This window comes from Micromesistius poutassou (assembly GCF_964030765.1).
Source record: "Micromesistius poutassou genome assembly, chromosome: 24".
NCBI classification, from domain to species: Eukaryota; Metazoa; Chordata; class Actinopteri; order Gadiformes; family Gadidae; genus Micromesistius; species Micromesistius poutassou.
In genome coordinates, this window is record NC_140294.1 from 4,469,728 (window position 1) to 4,487,975 (window position 18,248).

General features: G+C 47.0%; 1 protein-coding gene across 4 annotated transcripts in view; it reads left to right on the forward strand.

The window, feature by feature from the left end:
• Window positions 1-518: 518 nt before the first annotated feature.
• Window positions 519-18,248, forward strand: part of LOC311369659 (uncharacterized protein) — a 41,010-nt gene continuing 23,280 nt past the window's right edge. For 3 of the 4 annotated variants that reach the window (XM_084487875.1, XM_084487876.1, XM_084487877.1), the window contains exons 1-2: window positions 519-1,648; window positions 16,425-16,981. In XM_084487875.1, the coding sequence (XP_084344001.1) occupies window positions 682-1,648; window positions 16,425-16,981 (1,524 nt within the window). In that variant the 5' untranslated portion in view covers window positions 519-681. The remainder of the gene's footprint in view (window positions 1,649-16,424; window positions 16,982-18,248) is intronic. The other variant, XM_084487878.1, reaches the window with a different exon arrangement.

Genomic DNA, 18,248 nt, shown 5'->3' on the forward strand with positions numbered 1-18,248 from the left:
TGATAAGAGGTTATCAGGTAAGAAAATAAACAGGAATATGAATGTACACAATCTACACAGATTCATTGCAGCTTGTTTGGAGTCTGACTGCAAGTACTTGAATCTTTGTGGAAAGACAATGGAGCAACAGTGAGGACAGCGTGTGAATCTACCACCCACTGCCACGAGAATGGCCAATGACCAGAGTCCAGACTCAACCCCCCCCCCCGGACCCCCACCCAGCCAATGCTGCTGTTGCATAATTGTGAATCATAGTGGGACTTTGTTGCTCAGAGTGTGTTTAAATGTTTTTTGTGTTTCTGGTACTGGTGTGTGTGTGTGTGTGTGTGTGTGTGTGTTTGCGTGTGTGTGTGTGTGTACGTGTGTGTGTGTGTGTGTGTCTTAGTGAAGGGAGTAGCCCCAGCCCAGATAGAGCGTTGGGGGGGGGGTCACTAAAGGGGAGGATCTTTTGGTTTTCCAGCATGTGTGTGTGTGTGTGCATCTCCTCCACACTCACTCATCCGTCACTGAGTGGACCATCGTTCGACTGTGAGGACCTACAGTGCTGGTCCTCAGGCTTACAGCAGGTGTCAGGGCTTTAGGAACACAAGGACTGCTTGTTGAGCAGTGTTCATCTCAGGGAGACCCTCTCCCTCCAGCTGTGGTGGGAATCAGTCGGACCCTCGGACCCTCAGCAGCAGGATGGCTGCCCTCAGGCTTTGGTTGCTGCTGTCCGTTCTGTATGTGACGCGCTCACACGCCTGGTTCTGGAATGAAGACCCTGTAACCACGGAAACCCCATCGGAGACCACTACCGTGCCAGGAAACCGTAAGTCTGACGGTTGGGCGGGTCTAGGGCACGAGGGCTCTGGGTCAGGGTTCGGTCTGGACTCTGGGTCCGGGTCGGGCCTGGAGCCGGCGGTCATTCTCTCCTCCACCACGGGTATGAATTCATCAGAGCCTAGCAACGGGACACATAGCAACACGACAGATAGCGACATGACACGTAGCAATACGACACATAGCATAGTCACATCAAGCAATACATCAGCTGGCAATACAACACACAGTATTAGCACAGCTAACGTAGCCACACCTAGCAACAGGACGTTTAGCAACACAACACATAGCGTAACGACACCCAGCGTAGCATCAGGACTCGAAGGCAGCGCAGCACCCCCCAAAAACGTGTCAGCGACGACAGCGGGCGTCACTAACACCACCCGAAAGCTAACCTCAGACGCTAGCCCCAACGCCACCGCCGCCGGTGCGGCGCTCTGCCTCCCGGTACCGTCCAAGTGGCAGGTTTGCCGACGGCAGAAGCACTTCTCGCTGCCCAACTTCTTCAACCACACCTCTGTGGAGGAGGTGGAGGCGTTCTTGCAGCGGTGGGAGTGGCTGGTGCTGGACGACTGCTTCCGGGGCTCAGAGTGGTTCCTTTGCCCGCTGGCGGCGCCCGAGTGCCGGGGCGACCCCCTCCCCACCGTCGACCCTAACGAGCTAACCCCCGCCCCGGCCGTGCGGCGCCACCTCCCCTGCTGCAGTTCCTGCCACCGCCTGCGGGACAACTGCTGGTCTAAGCTGGAGGGCGGGCTTTTCCCCGTGGACTGCGAGCTCCTGCCGGAAGGTGGCGGCTGCCCGCTGTGCGTGTCGGTTAATAAGCAGAAAGGTAACGACTGAACTGACCCGTCGGTGTGACGCACGATGCACGATTCGTAGAGGCTGCTATGCTTTCGATGGAGCAGAGGGCGTCACCGATGTTATGCTACCGTTGTCGCCACCGTCAAGCTTTTGTTTCGACGCCGCGCTCACACTTTGTCGCCGTCGTTTGTGCTCGCGTCACGCGACGCATCGACCACAACGTTTTCTTCTCCGTCACGGCTCTTCATCACAAACATCACACCCTCGTCACCACCACTGTTTTGTCACCACCTTTATTCTTTGTCACCAGTGTTACATCACTTCAGAGTCGTGCTTTCGGCACCGCCGCCGCGCTTCATCACTTTTTAAAGACGTCACTTTCGAGGTCCCCGCTGACTTCCTTGACACCCAGTACCGCTCATACCTCTCGAGGTCTTGCTCGATCGCCGCTGCTTGTTTCTCCTGAGCACCTTTGCATGGCCAACCGCTTGCAAACCTCCCTTTAAACTGATGGCATGATGCACTGGACACATGATACATGATACAGCTCCATGGCTGTTTGCTAATTACCAGAGGCGACTCTATTGAGCCATCGCAATGCAGATGTTTTACCCGTTGGTTGATTTGTTCAAGATATGAATATGGCGTATATGTGTGTGTGTGTGTGTGTGTGTGTGTGTGTGTGTGTGTGTGGATGTGTGTGTGTTGAATGCGCTCTAAGTTGCCTGAATGGAGAACAAATGACATATTGCAGACTTCAGCTCCAAAACCCAACACTAGACCATTCCATACATGCACATACACAAACATTCATGGCACAGACACAGAACCGCCGCTAAGTTTTTGGGGGTGGGGGGGGGGGGGGGGGGGGACTACGCTGATAAAGGATGCTCCGCCTCCGATGCGAAAATCGGAGTGTAATTCGCAATTGAGAAATAACAACGGTGGACCCGTTCATAATTCATTTATATATTTTGAAAATTGTAATGTAATAATTATCAACCTTAATTTTGGGGGCCCCCCCAGGTACTTGGGGACCGACGCGCTCTGCGTACTCTGTGTATGGGGAGCGGCGGCACTGCACTGACACACACTCATGCATGCACACACACACGCATGCCCACAGACACACACACACACACACACACACATGCCCACAGACACACACACACATACACACACACACACACGCATGCCCACAGACACACATGCATGCACACACACACACACACACACGCATGCACGCAATGCCATGAAGACCCTCCTTTTGGTCGGCTTATTTAAACCTTCATGACAGCTGAGGTCAAGGGAAGCAAATGTAAAATGTTCCCCCAAAATCCCTCAGTAGCCCCTCCACCCCCAGACGGTCTGCACAGTCCACATGGGTACTCATTCAACACAACATTGAATGTGTGTGTGTGTGTGTGTGTGTGTGTGTGTGTGTGTGTGTGTGTGTGTGTATGTGTGTGTGCGCGTGTGTGTGTGTAGGCTCAGGAAACCATGCTCACCTGACTTTCTATTAATAAGTACCACTTTAACCAGTAGGAGAACTGTTTGGATTAGCCTTCGATTTGAACATAAACACCCCTCTCTCTTTCTCTCTTTCTCTCTAAGGCACAGCCTCATGACTTTATAACATATCGATTTTAGACCGATGATATTATACAAGATGCCGAGGGTTCAACATTAAAGCAGACTGAGACCATTATCACTAGCCCATGTTGTAACTATCAATGATGGAACGTAAAACAAAGGAGTTCTGTTCTTTGTTTTTGTTGTCTGTCTTTTTAAAATATATATGTATATCAACTCTCCAAACACAGCCTTTCATACAATGTTTCATCGGGCCCACCAGAATGTTGTCAAAAAGCATTCTAAAGGGGCTCTGTGTACGATTCTTACACACATAAATCACTTTGTATTTCCCGTATATTGAATGAGACTCTCTGCTGAGTAGATCTGCCTGTGGGCTGAAGGGAGAGAATCTTCCCACCGTCTCCATGCCATACTGGACTTACACAGTTAACTCGAAAGGATTTGTGAAATGTGACGTTTGAAATGCAACATTTTATATTGAGTTACGTTGTATTTAGCTTATTCTATGGACATAACGAATTTCTCCTACGGGGATTAATAAAGTTGTATCATATAAGTGAGTGGACAGGGTTTTTTAAGGCATTTTGGTGAATCTCCAGTAATGCCATTAAAACATTCAGATTAAGCAGGGTTTAGTGGTTCAGTGGTTAACCACTTACTGACTCGATTTGGCTGTGTTGTATTATACATGCCAGGATAAGACATGGTACATTTACATTTACGGCATTTATCAGACACTTTTATCCAAAGCGTCTTACAATAAGTACATTTGTCACAAAAAAGATGAGTCCCGTGACCGGCAATCAAACCCGGGCTGCAGCGGTGAGAGCACCGAATCCTATCCACTAGACCACCAGGGAATTGCATTTTGAAAAGCATGCTTATCAGCAGGACACCAACACCTGCTTCGGGCCCACAGGGAGCCCTTAGCATAGCATCAGGCCCCAGGCAGGCAGGGAAGGGGAAGCAACATGGTGGAACAGCGAGATGAGGAGATTCTATTTAACACTAAACTTAGAAGGGTCATTGCAGGATGGTTTTCTACCCTGGGGACAATATTAATCGCCCTTTCATTCAGAAGTCGCAGTGCTTCCAATGATATCAACTGACTGAATTCAGTTAATAAATTAATTTGGACCACCTTGACTGACTAATGTAGTAAATTGGAAAACCACGATAACTATTTACTATTGACACAAACCTGCTTAAGCAAATGTATTCGACATAGGTACAGATATGGTTGCAATGATACTTTGTCTGGCAAAAATGTCTGGGGAATAATAGGTGTGGACAAGGTCAAACAAACGACTTTGAATATTATCGCTCTCTCTCCTTGTAACCTTTGTCCGAAACATTTTGTCCGCACCCATTCTGTTTTCTTTTCCTTATTCCAGGCGTTTTTCACAGAACACTATAAATCAGACCCAGTCTTAATATAACTCGGACATCTCTCCATGAGCTGCATTGTGTGTGAGAAGCGCCTGATGCGTCGGAGTTGAGCTATGCTCCACTAACAGTCAGATCCCTTTGTCCCCCCCCCCCGCCGGGATGGGCGAGCGAGCATCAGTGTGATTGCTCTCGCTCTCCCACCACGCGGGTCTCTTCTGCGTGTGTCTGCAGATGCATACCGAGGGAATCGATGCGTATCTGAGGGGCTCCTACGCACCACAGACTCAGGGTGTCAGGGTCGCAGGGCTGTGGTCGACGCATGCACACATTACAGGAGTAGCTTCTGTGTGGAGGCAGGGGTGGAGATGAGTTAGCACTGCTGTATGTGTGTGTGTGTGTGTGGTGTGTGTGTGTGTGTGTGTGTGTGTGTGTGTGTGTGTGTGTTGGAGATGCACGGTTGGCGGTTCCAGCTGCGGACCCTGCGGCTAAACTGCGGATCGGGCTGATGACGTGACAAAAAATAATATTTTAATTAATTCGGGCGGGTGGCGGTTTAACCAATCAAATTAAAAATATTTATACATTGTTAAATATTGTTACCTACATCCAAAAAAACAAGCACATTTTGAAATAGTCCAATTTTCGTCAGGCAGTAATTTGGCTTAGTTGCGTGTATGCATGCTGCTTTGTTTATTATCGGAGATGGCAGCGCAGGCGAAGATAGCCTACCACTCGTAGAATAAGGAAGTTAAATGAGATTATGGAGTGATTTGACTCAGAAGTGACATTGGACAATCGCAATGCGAGATGTTCAGAACAAGTTAAACTTCTAGCTCAACATCCATAGCTAAGAAAGAAGGTAAAAAAAATAGTCTGAAAACTAATAGCCTTGAGTCTGCGTTTCTTTAATATCGAGGCTTTCTTTCTTGAAAAAAAAAAAAGTGTAGATTGCCCAGACTACTGTAATGAAATAATGCCCTTAAATATGACTACTTTAATGCCTTTGTATATGTAATGTTTGTTCATTAGCACCTCCTATCGCCTATTGAATATTACTTCGGGGAGGACGTTCCTCCCTCAGCCTCCATTGACTCCCATTCATTTCTCGGGCACTACTGGCGGCCGGTGAATAACCAGTGGCGGTCTTACCATAGAGGCATAGGTAGGCGGCCGCTTGGGGCCCCCATAGTAGGGGGGCCCCCAACCAACCTCAAAAAATAATAATAATAATTGAAAAAAATGTAAGTACACAGAGACGAAGCAAGACGAGTCTAAACGGGAAAAAATTAAATAAAGGGTTAGGAAAAGGGTTAGGAAATAAAGTTACCCAAGCGGCTTAAATAAAAGAAAAAAGCGATTGTTGCTATTGTTGGGGATACAGACAGGAACAACCAACGTCTAAAGCGTTGAACATGCCGCTACAGCAGCAGCAGCTAGCTGTGAAGTGGCGCTAGGTGAAGACCTGTGAGAAGACGTCAATAAGTAGGACTGTGTCAGAAGCATGTGATGTGGAGAACAATCTATCTTCTCTCTCTCTCTCTCTCTCTCTCTCTCTCTCTCTCTCTCTCTCTCTCTCTCTTTCTTTTATATATATATATATATATATATATATATATATATATAGATTTGTTTGAAACGTTCAATCTCAAGTGCAATGCCAATTGCAACCTCACACATACAAAGTCAATTATTCCTCTTGGCAATATTTGCTAAGTATGGCTGTTTGCGATGTTTTGCTAAGTAGGCCTATATGACTGTTTGTGGGGGTTTACCCTAACTACTTGTCTTGCTGTTATACTGATATTGATTTGATCTTAAAAATAAACAGTTCTGGCATTTTGGCAAAGTGAGGTGTTATCTGAAACCTTATTCTCTGTTGGGTTCCATCGTGACTATTAGTTTGTGTAGTGCTACACTTTGTGTGTTCTCTGATTTCCATCTTCATTTTGGAGTATGCAGGGTTTAAAGGGAAAGATTTTTTTTCTCATCTCCAACCTTTACTTCCGCGTGGATTAGTTTTACCTGCCTATCCACTATTCAGTCTGTACATTTTTTTTCTCCGTTCTCTTTTAAAGATTGGATGAGGTATCTTCGCCTTGGGCCCCCAATTTGCTAAATCCGCCACTGTGAATAACATGGGGTTCAATGGGAGAGAGGAGGAAAGTCCTCCTCTGAGTGGGTGGGACTAGCTAAGGGATCTGAATCGTGTCAACATCTATTCACGAATAGGCTGGAGCCCTGGCTGCACTATGAACCAATAAGAAGAAGTCCTGGCTGCGCTATGAACCAATAAGCAGGAGCCCTGGCTGTGCTCTGAACCAATAAGCAAGAGCCCTGGCTGTGGAGCAGCTTGGAGGGAGGGTTTATCCCCTCAAGTCTAGGCTACGAGAACCAACGAACCTGCTCGTATGGCTCGTTTCCACCAAGCGGTGCACTACTGTTCGTAGCAGTACAGTGCGGCTCTGTTCGCTTTTATTGGCATTTCCACCGCAAAAAGTCAGCCGAAATAAACACGCCGAGCCTACCTATTTTCCGACACTCCTCCGTTGGGTTACCAAGCCGTCTGAAAGGTTGGCGAAAACGTGGAGCTACACACGCCGTTATTCTGAAATCACTTAAAAAATATCCTGTTTGGTATGACCAGGTCACTGATATCTTTGCAACACAAACAGCGAGGAGGATTGACATGATCTATAAATTAAGTCCCTCAATCTTATTTGGCTTAACACCATGACCAACATTCTGAAACATCCATTAACATCCACATTTGCTATGTTAGGAATGTTAGGCTTACAGCCCATGTCAATAGTTGTGAAATGATGTTCTTCTTGTTCTTTTAATTGTTTGTTACTCTGACCGTTCTGTTTGATATTGTGGAAAGGATGTTAGTGAATGATTCAGAGCATGATCCATTTTAAATGGTATCACTTTTGGTATTGTGTCTTAATTTTTCTTAAAACAATTGTATCTGAAAATAAACATAGCCAAATTACAACCAATAGCTTCAGTCATTGAGGGCAAAAAATAGGCCCAGATTTTTTTAATTTAGTTTTACAAATCAAGAGTAGGCCTGATTTGACTAATAGGCTTTGCATCCTTTCCTTCTGCCCTTGTAGTCCAAGACATGCTGCCCACCAACTTTCAAAGTACAATGCTGCCACTGGTGGATTTCTATAAATTTTATTCACATAATTATCCCTCCCTGCTATCCCTGCTATACAACTTGAGTCTCACATACTTATGCCACCATACGCCACTAACAGTGCAAGCAGGCCAATGGCAACCAAGCGCAGTCCTTCCTCCCTCACTTTAAAAACCACCAGCCGCCACTGGTGTGTGTGTGTGTGTGTGTCTGGGTGTGTGTCTGGGTGTGTGTCTGTGTGTGTATGTGTGTATATATGAGTTATGTATATGTGTGTGCAATTGTCCTTGTACTTGTACTTGTGTGTGTGTGTGTGTGTGTGCGCCGCCCTGTGTGGAACAGTGTTGCTGGTGTGGTTGAAAGGCAGAAAAAGCCATCCACTATAAAAAGAGCCAAGAGAGCGACAATTGTCCCCCCCCCTCCCTCCCCCCTCTCCCCCCAGCCCCCCAAACCATGCTGGGAACAACGCACAATGGGAGGCTCTGGCTCAGAGTGGGAGACAGACTCCAGTACAGAGGTCAAGGGTCACAGCCACTCACCCACCCGTCATGCCATCATCGGGTGCCAGCAGACACGGGGGCACCCGACGCCCCCGGGGGGCTGAGTGGTGGTTGGTGGGTGGTTGGGGTGGGTGGGGGTGCGGTCAGGACCCAGTGATGAGGCACTGGGAGTTGTGGGCGTGCGAGGTAAGGATGGTTATCAAAGTCCCAACTCTTCTCTGTTTTGGCACCGCAGTGGTTGAACGAGCTCAATGCCGATGTCAGGACTGCAGAGTTGCTCACCAGCTTCCGCAAAAGACTCACTTGTTCAGAGTTCACTTGGACTCTGCATAGCCCCCCCCTCTCACCTCTCCTTCTAATTGTTTGTTGTACGTCCTGGCACTTAATGTATGCACTTATTGTATGTTGTACTTAGTTAGTGCTTAGTTTTGTAGCATGTTATCCTAGCTGTCTTTGTTGTATACGGGGAATGGGTTAACCTAGTGATTGTTAGTGCTTGGCACTTGGTTCTATGAACATCCTTACTGTACCGACAGCAATATATTGTTGTTTCTATTTCTTCTGACAAATGTACTCATTGTAAGTTAAATGCCCGAAATGTAAATGTAAATGGTCTTTCATTCTAAAGATGCAAACCTCAAAGGTTGAAGGAGGTTAGGGGTTTGATTCGCACTATAGGCCATCCTGAGGAAGACACACAGTCAATGTACTGTATTGTTTTGTCTTTGGCCCAAAGAAGAGTCGTTTAGAAGACACACAATTCAGTGACTCCAGGAACATGTCAGCGAGGAGCAGGTAGGGGTCAGGGGTCGTCTTGGTAGGGGGAGCAGGTAGGGGTCAGGGGTCGTCTTGGTAGGGGGAGCAGGTAGGGGTCAGGATGGAACCAGCTGGTCTGACCCCAGCTGGGATGGCTCCATCCTATGTGGATGGCTCCATCCCATTCTGAAGCCCAACCCACCCTTCTCTGTCTTGATATGTCTCTGTCTCTGTCTCTCTGTCTGTCTCTCTGTCTCTCTCTCTCTCTCTCTCTCTCTCTCTCTCTCTCTCTCTCTCTCTCTCTGTCTCTCTGTCTCTCTCTATCTCTCTCTCTCTCTCTATCACTCTCTCTCTCTCGCTCTCTCTCTATGTATCTCTCTCTCTATATATATATATATATATATGTCTCTCTCTGGGATGGTGTACTAATGCAGTAGATGGTAATGTTGGTGTTGGTGATGTTCAGAGGGTGGTCTACAGAAGGGCTATATGTAGGATGTATTGGATATGGCTATCTAACACGGTCCAACACTCATTTACACTTTTCTAGACCAACAAGCGTACCTGATCGTGTGAATCAGTGTTGTGCAGTGAGTTTCAGAATGAGAGTGTTCTATGTGCTAAAGGTTGTTGCCATGGTGAGGGCTATGCTAATGTAGGTAATTTGGTGCAACAAGTGTAAAGCAAATTTCCCTTTATTTCCTCAAACGCTAGACTAATGGACAAAAAGGTAATTTATCGTTTCATACGGCTGATGGCACTCTTCGGGAGACACTGGCCGGGGCTTTTAGTGGGTAGTTGGTATTTATTGTTTGCCATATTTAAATTTGTCCTCCAATTTGTTCTGCTTTCCAGTCGATCCAGACTGCAAGCAGCGTCAAAGAAATATAATTTTCAGAATCCATCTGGAGACATGTTGGGACCCCAGCCCTGGTAGAAAACACTTTCCCACCCAGAGGTTTATACTAGCATATGTATCACTCATCCCAAACCGCTGAAAGTAGTTTCAGTTTGATAGGGTTAACAGAGGTGGTAACCTCACAATAAGGGTACATTAATTAACCGATAACATTAGCTCATTAGCTGTGTTAATAAGGATTAACTAACCTTTAATAAACATTTAACTAATGGTCTAGTGATACTTTACTAATGATGCTCATGTTAACTAAGGTATTAATGTAATCATTATTTATTTATCATCTCTTCTCTCCTCCTTCTCTTTCCTCTCCTCTCCTCCTTCTCTCTCCTCTCCTCCTTCTTCCTCCTCTCCTCTCCTCTCCTTTCCTCATTCTCTCTCCTCTCCTTCTCTCTCTCCCCCTCCTTCTCTCCTCTCCTCTCCTCTCCTTCTCGCTCCTCTCCTCTCCTCCCCCCCTGTTCCTTCTTCTCCTCCCCTCCTGTTCCCCACCACTCCTGCCCACTGTGAGGGAGGGGGCGGGTGTTATGGGGAGTCCCAGAGAGGGGAGAGGGGTGTGGGGGGGGGGGGGTGGTGTTCCCATGGCTATGACTGACACGTCACTCCTCCTCCCTCCCGCCTCCCTCCCTCCCTCTCTCCCTTCTCAAATACATCCCTTCTTTACCTCGGTTTTCTCACGCTGATACACTTTCGCTCTCACACTACTACATACATCTGCATGCACGAACACACACACACCAGACAGGGCAACACGCACACACAGCAAGTGATGATTGACGATCACATGTGCATACACTCACCCACCCACACACACACAGAACACACGCACACACACACACACACACACACACACACACAACACACACGCACACACAAACACACACACACACACACACACACACACAATACATTAAACATTTCCACTAAACTTCCTGTGGGAAACATGTTAGCGAAATACACGCAGATTCCGATTCCTCCACAGTCGTGTGAACTGAATAGGCCCGTTAGTGTCCAAGGAAACGACCTAGGGGCTGTAAATCAGTTGTGACCCTTGACCACCCACCCCCCCGCTGCCCCGCCCCCTGGTGTATCATCACCGGCGGCAACGGGGCGGTACATATATGATGCTAGCTGAAGGTTCACCCAAGAGGAGGCTGGATCTGACCCTTGTCCTAGCCTCCCCCGACCAGCACAACCAGTGTGGATCTGTGGCACTGTGGGAGATGAGGGATGATGTCTTCATGATCATGCAGAGTAACCCCGTGAACCCCCGTCCCCCTACAGGGATGGGTTTCACCAGGGTCCCAGAGATACACAGAACGCTGCGCTCAAAACCCCCCAGGAGGTCAGTGTGAGTGGCACAGGCTGCTGAACCAGGTCGCTGAACCTTTGGAGTCTAACCGCACAGGCTTTGCTCATGGGCCACAACAGGACTGTTGGTTCCCGCTAAGCATCTTGTATCATGTGCATCGGCCCTCACACAAACATAGTTTGGACCCCAGGCAGCAAATCGTTCGCCTCGTAGCATAATTACCTCACTCATATTTTGGCCAAATTGTGATAACTCTACTCTCCTAACGCTGCTGATTCACTGTGCCTCATTGGCTACATCCTAAGCCAATCAGAGTGCTATTTAAAATTCTATAATCACTATTTGACTTAGGCATTTTTGGTGCTAAATACAAGATGAACCTTAAAATATGACTTTGGCAATTATGCTACGAGGCTAACAAGATGCCCGTAGTAGCGGTGTCCTGGTGAATGAATGCTTACCGCACCAATCTCAGTGGTTGGTAGGTTTGTAGAGAGTAGGTGTTTTCTTGTTGTTGGTTTATACACGACCTGGGTGAGGCCTTTCAAACCTTCTCCAAATTGTATGTATCAAGCGACCCTACGTTTTGGACGACCCACAGGTTGAGTAGTAAGAGTAGTGTTGTGATCGGTTTTGAGTATACAGCATCAAAATGTCACACGGCTTTGATTCCACTGGTGTTGAGGTGCCCTTTGAGCAAGGCGTTTGGGTCATAAATACCTCGGTTATTTTTTTGGAGCTAGTTAAATTATGTTTTGTTAACTAGTTCCCACACAGATTCTGGAAACTCCAGGTCTTGAAGGTCAAAGAAATCCCCAAAGTCATCCCTGGGATTACTTTGAACTTTGGGCTCCACCATCTGGGATTGCTAATTAACAAAAACAGAGACGCTACGCTAATGGATGACTCAGACGGCCACGTCCCTGACTCAGAACACATGGCAAGAAGAACTTATTATTGGTTTGTAAAATGCATTTATCAATGTGTTTTAAATGGTTATCTCAATTGATTTGGTTTATGAACTTTGGTCGGCAAACTGGTAATGCATGTGGTTTCATGAATTTACAAGCGAGCAAGATATCAAAAAAATATATATTGCCAGGAAAAGCCAACAAACAAACATCTGCCATAAACATTTATGTAGTAGAAATCCAGAGACTAAACTAAACATTTAGAAATGCGCCTTTACTGGACTGTGTGAAAGACTGAGTGTCATCTGTTGACATGTCTGCCAACTCGCTGGCTTGGGACACAGCTGGTTCCGCCTTGTCGTCATGTGAGATTAACCAATAGCAGCTGCACTCGGTGGGAAATTGGCTTGCCTCGGTCCCCTCGCCAAATGTAATTGGATGCAATCCCAGAAGACTTGGCCCAAGGAACCCAGATGAGATGTTGAGGAGATAGCATTACCAACTGCATATTGGCCACCAAAGAAAAAACAAATAACACAAAATGTTGCAATGTCGTGATTCACCTAAAGCGCCCCTATTATACCACCAGGTGTGAGGTTTATTAGCCATTATGAGCATTATGGCTTGCACGCTATGGTCCAGCCATGGAGATGGGGTCAATGGTGATTGGATGAAGAGTCAACTTGACTCCTGAGTCAAGATCTTGAGTCAAGTTGATTGGATGAAGATTCAACTGCTTCAAGAAGAAGCAGTTGAGGTTGTTGAAGAGTGTTTCACAAGTCCTGGAGGTCAACGGCCACTTAGCCTAACTCTAGGTAAAAAAAACTGAAGGTAGCTGGACGCATTGTACTCTTGTTTCCCCCCCCCCCCCCCCAACCTCTTTGGGAGGACTGATATCTCTTTTGTGATGTTTCCCCTTTTCTTTTGAGTGGAGAACGGTTCTCTGTCTCTGGCCTTTAAAGGCCCTCCCTTTTTGATTAAGGGCCCGTCCACACGGAGCCGATTTTTGGTTAAAACGCAAATGTTTTGCATAGTTTTGGCCGATCGTCCAAACGAATCCTGTAAACGCATCGCATGCAAACAGACTTTTCTGAAACCAGGTCCCAGGGTGAATAAATTCGCAAACGCAGCCCTTGAGTGTTCGTCTGGACGGCCAAAACGCATACTTGCGTTTCGATGATGTCATCGCCACACCCCTCGAGCGTAACCTCTTGTAACCTGATTAATCTTGGAATTAATCTAGATTAATCTATATTAAAATGGCTCATTTGAATTCTGCCGAAGGCATTCATAATATGTGTGTGCTACCTAAATAATGACTAAAAGTAAGTCTTTGAGAACGATGAGGTTTCTCAAGCCAGGTGGCGCATTAGACCAGGGGCTCATCTCCTGTTTCCAAAATGCATCACAAACTCTAGTATAACTTACTACACGCTTACTATCACAAACTCAAACGCGGGAAAATATAACGGCGCCGGGACGTGCTCTCGCTACAGGTCCATGGCACGCTCGTCTCCGGTGCGCGTCGCGGCAGCCGGGGCGGCGGCGTTGACGGCAGACGGCTGGTACGCGTCCGCCTACCGCCGTACCAAGGCGGGTAGCTCGGAGGAAGATTTGGATTATTACAACAACAACAACACCAACTATTTCGACGCTCTGATGTCACGATCAACCCAAAACGTGTCATCGCTCACCCAAGTTGTTTCTATTATCATTGCTACATTGTCTCCAGCATATGGCACGATTATGGACAGTATATTTTATTAAACACTCAGCTTCTGGTTAGTTCAACTTTGAGAATAGATTAACGGCGATATTTTTTTTATCGCCCGATAAGAGTCTCGCATTAACGCAGCACGTTAACGCCGATAACGGCCCACCACTACGCAAAATATTATGCTCCTGTGCCACCACGCTGAGAAAAAAAGACTGATGGACAACCACATAAGCCACATTTTACAAACAAACAACAGCCATGCGTGCGCCAATTGAGACGATCAAAAGGGTTGCGTTAACGCTTTATTACTTGAGTGACGGTTTCCGGTGAATTTCTAAAACTAAAACAGCGCCACCTATACGTCTGGAACATGAAGTAGCGTGTTGAGTCATATTGAGATGGATCCGTCTGGACGCAAATGTTCTTGATACGATGCCAGGGAAAACGGAGAAAAAAAAGATCGTTTTGGTACGTGTGGACTTGGCCTAATTCACTGCTGCACTTAGATGTGTATACACATTAAGTACCCTTGCAGTTTCATTTCATTCATGTCATTTTTGACGAGCCGGTCTCAGACCACAGTGGACGTGCTTGGAAAGGCCCTGGTTCATGTCCATCGAGCACTACTCCAGAGACCCAGTGTCAGAGGGGGTCTATCCTGAGAATATAAAATTATAAACCAGTCCCAAAACCAACGGCCATTTCCCTTGAAAGGATATTTTTATTCCATGGGAACTGAATCATCAGCAATATTTCCCATATTACGATTGGAAAAACGTCCCCCTATTCCCTGATGTGAGAGACCGGGATCAAACAAAGTGCAATCAGATTGGTCAAGTCAAAAGGGAATTGTGTTTTTTTGGTTATTATGTAAATTGCAGCAGTCATTGTCTGGAGAGCTTCTGGAACATGGAAAATGTAGTTTTAAGAATCCTCTGGTGCCTAAACATAAATACACATCAATAAACACATAATAGCCTACCCAAATATAATCCTTGTGTGCTGTATATCAAACTGTACTTGCATTTATACATTATACATTATACTGTGTGGAAAGAATATGTGAAGTTGCCAACTACGTGGACAAGTGTTTAGTAGTATGTACAAGTGGACAAGTGAGCTAATACATATTCATGAGGCTTGGAGACAGGTGATTATGCTGCGATGGCTGAATTTATTAATTTATCTAGTATTTTTTAAGTTATCTAGTAAGTAAGTAACACAGTGCTTGAGAAATGTATGGATTAGTTTGCTATTGTCTATTGATTTAACTTTCTAACTGTTGACGCCATCTTTAAAGGCCCATAAAGTCATCATTCCTTCTAAAAGTCTAAGAAAGTCTGTCCATTTCCCAAAATTACAACAACTACTTAAAACTGGGTTTGAGGTGCCTTCCTCTATTAGTGTTGACATAAGGATAGAGTTTACTAAGAAATTTAGTTTCTTGGCTCCTCATCACTGCTTCAGAACAAGGTGAGCCTGAGGGAGCTTCTCCCTTTCATATCATGTAAACCAAATGTTTTAAATCAATGGTTTTAAGCGGGTCAATACAACTGTCTTCCTCATAGCTCTTCTTCCTCTCTGCCAGATTCAATATATACAATTATAATTTCTTCTGTGGTGTTTTATGTTTTTAAGATAAGATTAGATTGAACTTAATTGCCATTGAACTACAAGTACTTTCGAAACAAAATGTGTATCATTACCAGAAGTGGAATAATGTGTTGATAAAATGAGGTAGGCTAGTCAAGCGATTGTATTTATTACTACAAAGCCAAGCAGGTGACCAATCAGAATGACGAGGGAAGGGGTGGGTTCAGACCACAACCCCTACAATCCTGAGTCTTTCCAAGACCGTGCTTATCAGCTGACTCTGAGATGTAGAGGAATATACTTTTTGACTTTTCCTGACTAGATATTCACTGATGTGTTGTGGATACATCGCTGTGCTGTGGCTATTTCAAGATTTTTAAATATCACTTTAGATAAAAATGAGCTTGTGGTTAAAGTGCGGCCAGGGGAGAGAAGAGGGGTGTTGTCTGTGCCCTGTCTATGACCTCAAGCTTAGAGACGGTTCAGGTGTGTTCTACGAGCCCATTAGACCTCAGGCAATTATCACAGCTGTTGAGAACACCGGTGCTCTACGTTCTGCTCCTCATGCCCTAGTGAACGACTAGTGGCTCTCTGGCTCCTGAGTCGGGACGCTTTTGTGACCCTGAACTTGTTACTTTTTTGTACATCGGCTTACACACACACACACACACACACATATATATACACGCACACACACACACACACACATACACACACACACACACACACACACACACACACACACACACACACACACACAATCACACACAGCATAAACCCAGGCAACATCTACCTGTATAGGCAGCTGTCAGCTTACTCACGGATACAGGTAAGGTGGAGGTGTTCGGGGGATTGAACCCAGAACCTTGAAGAGGACCAGAAGAGTTAGTTTGAGACCACTTTGCATTTAGGGTCTCGATGACTTTTTAAGAGATTTTACCTCCCTCTCTCCCCCCCCCCCCCCTCCCCCTCCAGATGGGGAAGGGGTCTCCCTGGTGCAGCTGATCGGGGACCTGGTCCCGGACCAGATCACCCAGGTGCTTGGCCCCGGCGGCGTGCCCGCCTACGTGTTCAGCGGGGACCCGGGCTCGGCGGTGACCGGGCAGCCCGCCCTGGCCCACCTGCCCAACCCCTTCTACCGCCACTTCTCCCTGCTGTTCCACGTGTCGCCCGCCGACGACACCGCCGGCGTGCTCTTTGCCGTCGCCGACGGCGACCAGAAGTTCATGTACGTGGGGGTGAAGCTGAGCGCGGCCGACCCGCGCTCGGGCCGGCAGACGGTGCGCTTCTTCTACACGGAGCCAGACTCGGAGGCGTCCTACGAGGCAGCGTCCTTCAGCGTGCCCGCCCTGGCGGGGGGGTGGAGCCGCTTCTCGCTGGCCGTGTACGAGGACCAGGTGACCTTCTACGACGGCTGCGACGCCACGCCGCAGACGGTGCGCTTCGAGAGGTCCCCCGACGACATGGAGCTGGACCCCGGCGCGGGGGTCTTCGTGGGGTACGCCGGGGAGGCCGACCCCGACCGCTTCAAGGTGAGGGCGTGCGGGAGGGGGGGGGATGTGTAGTTTGTGTTTGGTTTGTGCGCTTTCCTGTTAATATAGGGAGGAGTTTGTGTGTGTGTGTGCGTGTGTATTTGTTCGATGTTCACAGTTCATGTTCACAGGTTCGATTCCCAATCTCTGCCATCTAACCAGGAGGTATCATCGGGGCAAGATGTCCTTTGACCCCTACCTGTTCCTCCACAACCCGTATAAAACCTTCTACCAAACAGCAGCGCACTCTCTCTCTCACACGCTGCCTCACTTACCCAATGTATAACCAGAGACACTATAGAAGGAGGAGACACATCACTGAAAAAATCACCCATTGAAATGCATGGGGAAACTTCGTAACGCCAAGATGGCAGTTGTTTGCACATGTCCCGCCTCTTCCGGTGCCGTTGCTCCAATCATTTTGCAGGTCCTACACGGTCACGCTTTTTGCGACATTTATTATTTTCAATCAGGAGGGAAGGACCAGCAGCTGGAGCGGCACAAGCAGCATCGACTGGAAAACTTCGACTACCTGTTATCTTGTTGGCTCAGCAGCAAAAGCTAACTTTTAAAGCTAACTTGCTGTCAGTGCAGTGCCGGTGTTATGCCGTAAATGAAAACTGTGTCGTGAAGCATTGCGCATGCGCAGTCCAAGATTACCTGTAAGAAAAAGGGCTTTTAAAACGTTAATTTGATACAAAACCACCAAACCCTTTCAGCGATTTTAGTCTGTTTTTCATCGTGATTTCAAACATGTGTTTTTTTATGCCCCTTAGATCTCGGAAAATGGAGATACAGCTCTCTCCCTATTCATTAGATAGGGCCCTGGTCTTGTTAAGACCAAATAGCTGCCCGAAAGGTGTGGCCAAAATGGCCGCGAGTGAGAGGACTTGCCTAGAAGGACTTTGGTATAACTCTCTCTCTCTCTCTGTCTCATGCTGCCTCACTCTGCCAATGTATTACTCTCTCTCTCTCTCCTATGCTGCTTCACTCGCCCGATATATAACTGTCTCTCTCTCTTACACGCTACCTCACTCTCCCAATGTATGACTCTCTCTCACACACACTGCCTCACTTGCCCGATGTATAACTCTCTCACACATTGCCTCACTCACCCAATGTATAACTCTCTCTCACATGCTGCCTCACTCGCCCAATGTTTAACTCTCTCTCACGCTGCCTCACTTGCCCAATGTATAACTCTCTCACACACTGCCTGACTCGACCAATGTATAACTCTCTCTCTCACACGCTGCCTCACTCGCCC